At 38.9% G+C, this 10,803-nt stretch overlaps 1 protein-coding gene across 1 annotated transcript; it reads left to right on the top strand.

The window, feature by feature from the left end:
• Positions 1-1,135: 1,135 nt before the first annotated feature.
• Positions 1,136-10,012, top strand: fam76b (family with sequence similarity 76 member B). The gene is made up of 10 exons (XM_084730988.1): positions 1,136-1,675; positions 3,748-3,812; positions 3,920-3,974; positions 4,643-4,798; positions 4,887-5,071; positions 5,242-5,292; positions 5,728-5,805; positions 5,899-6,034; positions 6,142-6,243; positions 8,876-10,012. Exons 1-10 carry the CDS (start codon positions 1,589-1,591, stop codon positions 8,963-8,965), a joined length of 1,005 nt encoding a protein of 334 aa, XP_084587114.1. The 5' UTR covers positions 1,136-1,588; the 3' UTR covers positions 8,966-10,012.
• The last annotated feature ends 791 nt before the right edge of the window (positions 10,013-10,803 follow it).

Raw genomic sequence — 10,803 nt, forward strand, 5'->3', positions numbered from 1 at the left:
TTTTCCGCTGAAGCTCCAGGAGTGTTTTGTGAACTGGAGATCTTCACTCATCCTCACATCAGCACAGGGGTGAGAAGATATTGAGTGAAATTCCACTTTTGGGTAAACTATTGCTTTAAACAGAACTTGGCTAAATGTAATTAGTTCCACCAGTTGTAGAAAATGAGAATTAGCAAATTTAGTAGAATAGGGATGTTTTCCTTTTGAAAAAATGTAACCCAAAAACAAAAGTTCAGTCATTATCTACTCACCCTCATGCCAACTGAAGGTCAGGTTTAGTCTTTTAGTCCACAAAAACGCTGCTGGAATTTCACACGAAAACAGTGTTGCAGAATCTCCCAAACAACGGGAGTGAATAGTGACCAAGTTTTCAAAAAGAAAAAAGCAACAGAAAAAAAGACATAAAATGTGTCCATACTGCTTCTCTGGTGTAATTCAAGTGTCCTAAAGTCCTGACATGCCAAGTTGACTAAAATAATGTCATTTACACCATGATTTTAGCCTGAATCTTCACTGTAGACCCTTATCTTGGAGCCACGTTCCCATGCACATGCACACTGTTTGAACTGTGTGTGTGTGGTGTGACGGTGTGCAAACAGCATTCCAGGACTTTAGGAGACTTGGATTAACACCAGGAGAGCAGTGTGTGACATTTTATGTTGTTGGGGTTTTTTTTCTGCTGCTTTTTTGTGTTTGTAAACTGGTCACCATTCACTAATACCGTTTGGAATATTCTGCAATACTGTTTTCCTGTGAAATTTTAACAGTGTTTTGTGGAGTAACAAAATAAACGCAACCCTCAATGAGGGTACAAGAGGGTGAACAGATAATGACTGAATTTTCATGTTTGGGTGAACTATCCCTTTAACGACTCAATAATTACAATTGGAAAGGCACAAAAGGGGTTGAATAATAACATTAGTGTACAGTGCTTGTATAACTGAACTTGCAGTTAATGTATTCGATACTTTACTAACCAAATTAGTTAAAAACTGCGCAAATTAGTAAGATTATTATTCTTGACATGGATCTGTGTTAAATGAATCCTGAGCTGTGATTGGTTTACATCAGTTCAAACTGTGAATGACGCGGTCGGACGTTGCGTCGCGATAGGTTTCCTTTCTTCTTCTTCACGAGCCCTCCGCCACTTCCGGTTACATGACGACGACGGCGTCGATACAAAAAGAGAGAAGGAAAACAGGAAAATAGCTTTCTTGGCGAGAACAGTGGAAACTTAACATAAATATCCCGATTTCTATGAACAGATTGCTTATGTGTCCGCGTAAATAACGATTAACCTCGAGTTAGCCTGTGTGGATAACGAGTGAGCGGTTAGAGATCTCGGATATTTGAAATTTATTGTTCTTCGCCTTCTCCCTCCAGCTAAGCTATTTCTGTGTTGCCCTACCTAGCCGAGCTAGCTAACGTTAGCTAACGGTGGATGCCAACATAGTGTGTTTGTGTGTGAGTGTGTGTTCATAGTACTGAAGGAACGCACGGCTCGGAGGAAAACAGCGCCGTTAATCTGTTCAGTTTGCAGCTGGACTCCGCTAACCTCATCTAGCTCGGTGACATTAGTTGGGCTGGGATGGCAACGTCGGCTCTGTACGCCTGTACGAAGTGTAACCAGCGGTACCCCTTCGAGGAGCTGTCGCAGGGCCAGCAGCTCTGCAAGGTATTTCACTGTGTGTGTGAGAGAGAGGATGTCTGAAAACAACACACAAACAACCCCGACCTTAGACAGCGTGGAAATGTGAGAGTGTTATTGTGATGTTGTTTATGACGGGCAGCAAGTTAGGCAGATTATGTAACCAGCTTTTATCTTTCCAACCTGGGAACGCTAATACCGTCACTGTAGCTTTGTTTAGACCATTACACACCATCAGGCTGTTTATTTAAGAGTAGTAGCACATTCATACCACCTCTTTACTTGCTGAATACTAATTCACGAGGCATTAAATGTTTTCTAATAATGTAGATACTTGCCAACTTGTTGCTGTTGTGGAGCTTCAAATGTAGATTTGCAATGTAAAGCTGTGCAGCAGACATGGTTTAAAGGGATAGTTCACCAAAAAATGGGAATTCAGTAAGTATTTCCTCACCCTTATGCTGATTGAAGGTCGGATTTAGTTTTTTAGTCCACAAAAACACTGGTGGGGTTTAACAGGAAAATCTCCCAAACAATGGAAGTGAATGCTGACCAGTTTTCGAACGAAAAATAAAGAACCAAATGGATAAATAAATTAATAAAAATAAGATGCCTCCGTGCTGCTCATCTTGCATAATACAAATTTCCTAAAGCCCTGAGATGCTGTTCATTTGCACGCACACTCTGTAACACAACACATGCAGTTCAGATGGTGTGCATGTGCAAGTGAACATGGCTCCAAGTTTCAGATCCACAGTGAAGATTTAGGTTATAAACATGGCATAAATGACATCTTTTAAGTCAACCTGGCATGTTGGGGCTTTAGGAGACTTGAATTACATCAGACGAACAGAATAGAAGCATTTTATGTTTCTCTTTTTTCTGTTGTTTTTTTACATTTGAAAATTAGTCACTATTCAGTTACATTGTCTGGGAGATTCCTGTGAAACCCCGGCAGTGTTTTTGTGGGCTAAAAACTAAACCCAACCTTCGATCGGCATGAGATTGAAGGCTGTAAGCAGATAATGACTGAATTTTCATTTTTGGGTGAACTGTCCCTTTAATGGGGGATGACGGCCTTGATGCTGCAAAAAGTCTTTTGTTCCGACCTTTTGTTACTTCAATAGCAGACTGCACTATTTCATATTATTTATTTTACACAATGGGTAAATGGGCAGTGTTATCACCCTGTAAATGTTTTTACAACACGTTGGAGAAGTTTTTTGAGCTGCAACAATTAGTCAAGAAGTTGATGACTTGATCAAAAGAAACATAGTTGCCAACTATTGTGATAATTGATTATTCATTTCAGTCACCTTTTTTTTAAGCAAAAAAAAAAAAAATGTTGGTTCCATCTTCATTAATGTAAGCATTTGCTGCTGGGAAATTGTGATGAGCATCTTTTGCAATTTTTGATATTTTACAGATAATAAATGATCAATCATGGCAATAAAGGACAAATTAATCAATAATGACAATAATATTTAAAGCACAAGGTCAACTGAACACACTAAAATACAACTATAGTGAGATTTCTCTGTCAAGGATTTTGAAAAATTAGATAATTATGCCTTTGCTGGCGTCCCCTAACAGTCTTCTTTCTTGTTCTTGTTAAAAGTCAAGTGTGTAAGATTTATGTATTCATATTATTGGCAGAAATGGAATATAATATTCATAACTGTTTTCATTGGTGTATAATCCTGAAAACCTGAAACTAACCTTCTTCTGCACACTTGGAAGGGAAGCGTGGGACGAGGTGTTTGCAATGTACAAGCTCACAACGAGATACCACTGAATCCTACACACTGGTCCTTTAATAGTGGTCATTTTCCCCACTGCCAAGTCCTACTGTGATGATATGTTGGGTCGACTTAACAAAAGCAATTACATGGTACAATACATGGTAGTCTTTACTTTTTGTTTACACCCAAGTATTCAGGTGTTGGTATTTCCACAGATGTTACAGCCAAGAGGTGTTCCAGTGCAACAAATATCAACTTATGAGGAACATCTGATGTGTCCATTGCGCAATTCATTTGTCAGTCTTTGCCAACAGAGGCTCATGAGAACACTGACATTCCTTTGCTTTGTCTCCCTAGGAGTGTCGCATCGCACATCCAATAGTGAAGTGCACATACTGCAGATCTGAGTTCCAGCAGGAGAGGTGAGATATGCACACCCAGTGATGAATTTCAGAATTTGTTTAACATTGGGAATTATTCTGTATTTTGTCATTTGTTTTGGATGTTAACCCCTGTTTATTGTTCACAGTAAAACCAATACAATCTGCAAGAAATGTGCCCAGAATGTCAAACAGTTTGGAACAGTGAGTAACAAGTTTTTCCTGTTTTTTTTTTTTCTTTTCTTTTTTCTTTTATTATTCCTGATACACCTTTAACTCCAGCTGTATTTACTGATTTAAGTTACACTTGAAACCTGTTTATACAGAACTAGCATTAATTGGGGACTTCTAGTAATTTATAATAATTGCAGAGGCCGTCTGTGGTCTCTTCTGTAAAGTGAAAATTCCATCGCAAATTAAATTACCAAAATTTGGTAAATGCAGAGGTCACCTGATCACATTAGCTCCATACGAACTGACAACTTTGAGGATGGTGGTTGGTGGGTTTTAGCAAGGTTTTTTTTTTTACTCTGCGTCATTTTCTGCCTCTTTCCCAGTCAAGTATTGTGGAGACTAGGTTAGTGGCTTTAATGGAAAGTATTTAGATAATTTTTTGCAAATTCAGGAGGCTCACTGCTCATGTCGTTCAGGAAAAGGGTGATATGGAGCCTTGACATCACATTCAAGGGCAATTTCAGTATATTTGAGTAAAATACAGACTTTGCTTATCTTGTGCAAATGCACCACAAAAAAACACGGGTGTATGTACAGTCACCACCACAGGCTGTACATAGCTGCAGCTGTGGTATTGAGCCAATCACACACTTGAATTGAAGAACACGTGACACTTGACCTTTTGTCTGTCTTTACAGCCCAAACCCTGCCAGTACTGTAACATCATCGCAGCGTTTATTGGGACAAAGTGCCAGCGTTGTACTAACTCAGAGAAGAAATATGGACCTCCACAGACCTGTGAGCAGTGCAAACAGCAATGCGCCTTTGACCGTAAGGAGGAGGGCAGGAGAAAGGTATGAACCTGACACATATACAGTCTGATTTGACAGTTAATGTGCAGCAGTAAGTCTTATGAATAGTTGTCTCCTGCCTGTCTTACAGGTGGATGGGAAACTGCTGTGCTGGCTGTGTACCCTGTCCTACCGTCGTGTCCTGCAGAAGACCAAGGAGCAGAGGAAGGGCTTTGGCTCCTCCAACTCCTCATCCCTGAACGAGAAAGACCACCACTCCAGACCTCACCATCATCACCACCACCACCAACACAGACACAGCAGTTCTCATCACAAGTGTGTAATCTGTTGTGTCATTTGCCATTCTCACAGTCCCAGGCCACTCAGTTAGACCATTGATTTTTAACACAGAATATTGAAAAGATTTGTGCCTGTTTTATGCCATTATTGTGATGAAAAGTAGAAAATTGGAACCAGCTAACTCACAGCTAACTTACCTTTCACAGACTGAGTGGGAGCTTGAGTCCTGAGCAGGAGCAAGGACTCTGGAAGCAGAGGTAAAACTTTATTCTCATTTGAACTGAATAAAATAATAATAATAAAAAATAAAATAAATAAACTTATAATTAAAAATAATCTGTATTGTGTTCTGTTTAAAAATGTTTTCTTATTGGTGGAAAGCTCTAATAGGCCAACATCAGTGGATAATATCAGTAGACTGATACATCTTTTGACCACTTTATCTGTTAGGCTTTGGTATATATAAGCAGAATATTATTAGAAAAAATGTGACACTACGATTTTAATTTTGACTGCAAATATATTTCATTTCCAAATATCACTTATCAGTGTTCTTGATTACTAATTGGTATTGGTATAGGCCCTATAAAAACATCAGTCAATCCTTGAACTGAATAATATATGTCATAAACAATGCATCGATTGAGATTTTAGGCCCAAATTGTATGATGACATTTTGACTTTCTTTGTAGCCATAAATCGTCTTCAATCCAGAAGGAGACTCCAAAGAAGAAACCAAAACTGGAGATGAAGCCATCCAATGGAGACAGGTACGACAAGTGTAACAGCTGGTCGGAAGAGCATCAAGTGACTAGATTTTTAAATCTCAGTACTGGCCTCATGCTCTCTCCTCTCCCCCACAGTAGTTCCATCACCCAGTCGATGGATTCTGGAGGAACCGACAACTTCATCCTTATCAGCCAGCTGAAAGAGGAAGTGATGTCACTGAAGAGACTTCTGCAGCAGAGGGATCAAACCATTCTGGAGAAGGACCGAAAGGTATGTTTATCAACCTCGCCTGACCTCCAGCACTAATGAGTCAAAGCTGCATCACTGTTGTTGCTCGTATTTATTTTTGACATGTTTGTTATTGAATTCCCCTCCAGCTCACCGAGCTTAAAGCAGACTTTCAGTACCAAGAGTCCAACATGAGAGTGAAGATGAACCAAATGGAGAAAGCGCACAAAGAGGCTATGGAGCAACAGCAGGTAGGAAACTACTTGCATATGTGACGTGTCACAGAGATGCTTGTTGAATAAGGAATGAGGGTCTTGTGGGGTGTTTTTAATTTCCACCACTGTAAGCTAACAGGTAGTGTTAGAAAAATTCAGCATCACATCAGCTCATAAACATGCAGACCATATTCACAGTATCATCTTTTAATAGCACCTGTATGTATGTATATTAAATAATAATGACTGCTCAGAACAGGCCGATTGCTTGGCCTCCTGTTTTGTTTTCTGCAGCTTTCTCAAGAACCGCTCATCCAAACAACATAAACTCACCACTGTGCACATCAGAGCATAAAGACTCACACTAAACAAAGCAAACTTATTGAACGGTGATGCCCAGGACACAGTCAGGGATGGACATATCAAGGAGAGATGGCCTTCAACTTAATAGTGAACATGAGATAATCAACTGGCTGCTAGCTACATGGGATCAGGCTAATTAGCTATTTGGGGCCAGGCTGTTTCCAGGAACAGAATCATTCATTCTGAAATTTACATCGCTGAAGCTTAAAATATTTGAAGCAAAATGGCAAACTTGCAAGACAGTGCAACATCTTTGATCTCTGATTCTTCATCTGCTCTTGAATATACTACAGCGAGCGACAGAGAGCGAGCTGAACCTAGTATGTAGTGCTGGTTGTGTAACAGTTAAAAGGGTCTCCCCTCAATACACTACACAGTTTGATCTTCTGGTAGTAGTTATTCGCTACTAATAAATGTATCCTGTAGGTCTCAAGAGCTGTGTGGTAATAAAATAATTACTACAGCTTGTCTTTAATTTTAATTTAATTTTTATTTTAGTCTTGCCTGTTTCTGACATTCACTCACGACAGTTCAAATACCAGCGTCTTTTATCCCCTCTTAAAAGCCCAAAGTTTCCATTCTTGAGATTATTGTTTCAAGCACGACTTTGATTTGTACTTACTACTTAAAACCACATAATATAATTAGTAGTATATTATTAGTATCTAATCATATCATGCTCGTGTATCATATACAGGGTTCTGACAAAGTCTCAAACGTTTGGAATATGCTTAACTTTAACTGTTATAAATCTGAAGATACTCTTTACAAATGCTTGACTTTCAACATTATCTGGTGTTTCATCTGCACAATCACTAATGCGGTTGCATTTATAGTACCAATTACATGTGGTGATAAAGGCTTTGAGAGTCTGGAGATCATTGGTTTTGGTACCTTGAAAATACTTGAAAAGTACTTTTAAAAGGCTGCACCAACACGTGTCTCAGTGTGATACATGCATGAGTCATGTGTTGTATAAGTTTGCAGTCATTTGTCAGGGATAGCTTGGGTGCGTCAGTTCTGCAATTTCCTGCTAAACTCTTCTGACGTGCACCCTGTGTTCGATGTTTTCATAAGTACAGTCAAAGCAGTTTAAGGTATCCCAGGTTGGGTAAAACACACACAAGTACGTAGCACTGGATGATTGATGGGTATCAAGTAGGTGTGGGAATCTTTGAGTGCCTCATGATTCGATTCAGTTACAATTCAGAGGGCTAGAGTTTGATGATAAAGCGATTCTCGATGCATCAAAATTTTAAACTTTAAAGCCATGGGGTGCTGGTTGGATTGCATTTGTCTGCAGCTGCTCACGTACAGCCATCCTCACCTCAACTGAATCTTTTTGTCTAATTTTATTTAGAATCTATTTTTGACTGAATTAGTAGAAAAGGGGGAACAATTTTCAGCCTTTTGCTCCAGTTTCCCTGAAATACAATATGAAACATAACTGGCAATTGAATGGTCTGCAGCTTTTTTATTTTTTAAAAATGTTAACCGCATTAATGAATGAATTAAAAAATTTGAAGGAATCCCGCCTCTTTGGCAATAACAAAATGAGGGGGAGGCAAAGTGTTTCACTGTGTGTGGTGTTATTAAAGTTCTGTCTCCAGCAGTGGAGAGCAGCCTCTCTGCTGCACCGTCAGCTCTGAGAAAAGACCTCAGTGTCCAACATGAAGAGCGGGTACAAAGTTTTTACAGTCAGACATATTTAACAAACAGGTACTTTATTCATAACAGTTGGTTGAAGTTGTTTAATGCTGCGGTGTGTGTCGCTCAGCTGCTCCCGTTTGTTACAGCTGAGCTATAACAAACTGAGCTGAACGACGTAATGTCTCTGGGTGATGGTAAAAAGTATTCATCGTTGTCTTACAAAAGCAATTATTTTGACACCAAATTAAAACATGATTGCAACCGCTGCCTTTTGAGAAGATGAAGTACATCTCTCCCTGTTAACTGCTGATAACTCTGGCGTGTGCACGCTGCAGACTGTTCCACCCTTTTCACTCTGTCAACTTCATGTGAATTGACATTTAGAAAATTGATTCATGACTTTTATAAGCTGATTCAGAATCTTCCTTGTCTGTATCACGATGCATCTAAGAATCAAATCTTTCCCCCACCCCCTGTACCAAGAGTGATTAAAGTTATGTCCTAAAGCTAGTCAGTGTGCTGCCTTTAAAAGTCCAATCAAATCAGGTAAATTGCAATGCAGATATGCATTGTGATATCCCAGTTGCTTGTATTAAGGTGTTTAAAAAGTTCTGTGCATCTAATTTCTAACACAATGAACCATTTGTTTCCACAGTCCAAGAACAGGGAGCTGATGAAACAAGTGGCTGCCCTCTCTAAAGGAAAAAAGTTTGACCGGACAGGAAGTTCTCTGCTGCTGCCCTAACAATAGGCTGGCCAGCGGGTAACAACACAGAGCGGCTTCATTGTTGTAACACTGTGAAAGTCTCCCTCCTGTGTTTCCTCATTGCCATCAGCATCGATTATTTCTAAAATTGGTAAAGCCAGAGACCATGTTGTACATGGAAATCAATTGTTGAATCAAAGAAACCTTTGTCTAAATGTTGACATATTTTAGATATTTTATGGCAACTTTTCCACTGGATCATAGGATGTGACTTTGGATGGAGGATGGAGCCCTCGTTTTTAACACTGCCGGGCCAAAAGAAAAAGCATGGTGTGCATACATGTGGATAGCATTCTGTCGACTCAGTGTATCCACTTCATTTTTATGGATGTCATGCAATTTATTTATTCAACTGTATTTCTTAGCTTTTTTATTTCCTCACAACATACTAAGAGAATATCCCACGTTTTGGGGTTTTCTTCAATAGCAATTAGTTATATTTTTCTAAATTGATTGTGGATGACAAGTTCTCCTTAATGGAGACCCTGCGCAACTTTACAATGTATGCAAATGTGGGAAGGGTGACCACTGAGCTGCTGCTCGACAGTAGAGAACTCTCTCAGTAACAATTCATAAATCAACCAATGAACACTTTGAAAGGCTGTCTGATAGAGAGACACCTCTCGGCTGCCCTCTTTCTCACTGTGTGACAGCTGTAGTGCTTTGCTGTTTCTCTTTAGTGGAACGATTGTAATACTGCATGATTTTACTGCCAGACACCGGTTGGCATTGTGGTCAGACTTCTTTTTTTCCCCTCCTTTTAATTAGTTTTTTAAGAATCACTTGTAAATGTATTACTGGGGTCAGCCATTGTATTTAAACTATTGCTTGTATCTGTTTTAGTGAGTACAGTATGTGTATGGTGAGGCCAGTTGAAATTAACATGTCTGTAGAAGATGCTTTTTAAAGGAACACACCTATCACCTTGCATTATTGGGCTGGTTTCATACTGTGGCGTCCAGGATCACTTTTGTACTTTTTTCCAATCCAGGTGTTTTAAAACTATTAAAACTGGCTAAACTGTTACTGTGTGTTTGTTTTTATTGGTCATATACAGCAAGCCACACAACAAAACACTGGCTTAATAAATGGCCTACTGTGTTTTGTGAGTTTCATGGTAGGTTCTCCTAAGAGATCGGAAGAGGAAGAGTGAAAGGTTGCAATCTGCAAGCTCACTGCTAGATCCCATTAAATCCTCAACACTGGTCCTTGAATCAAACCACACTCCTATCAGTAATTATATTTTAGATAGATTTATCGTAGTCAAAATTGGATTCTCTCTAGTTAGAGTGGTAATTATAGATATTCACAATGACATGTTTGTAAGTAGAAATTGTATTTCAAAATATTGACAACTTTGGTTTTACTAAAATTGTTACTAAAATTTCAAAACTTAATTTAAGATATCTAAAAATCCTTAAAAGTGTCCATTTTAACATTTAATAGCTAGACTGGATATATATTACAGATAGATGTAGTTCAGTTCTTTCTAGTCAAAAAAGACATTTGAGACATACACAATGACATTCTTCCTGTCCACAACTGTCATTTCAGATCAAATATTCTTCATTGGATCTGCTGGAAAATCCTTGAACACTTGAATTTTAATGTAATGTTTTCAAGGTTTGAAAGGTGCTTGGATTTTGGATAGAGTGCTTGAAATTTTAATTGCATCCCTTTCATAATAAATCACTGCCTGGCTGAATAGTTCATTTTAATGACAAAGAAATAAAATCAGATATTCAGCTCAGTCAAGTTGTATAGGATACCAAGTCTACTTGGAGACAGGTGACACGTCTTAAAACATGAAATTTTCT

The sequence above is a fragment of the Lutjanus erythropterus genome, chromosome 11, assembly GCF_056507025.1.
Source record: "Lutjanus erythropterus isolate fLutEry1 chromosome 11, fLutEry1.hap2, whole genome shotgun sequence".
Taxonomy (NCBI): domain Eukaryota; kingdom Metazoa; phylum Chordata; class Actinopteri; order Lutjaniformes; family Lutjanidae; genus Lutjanus; species Lutjanus erythropterus.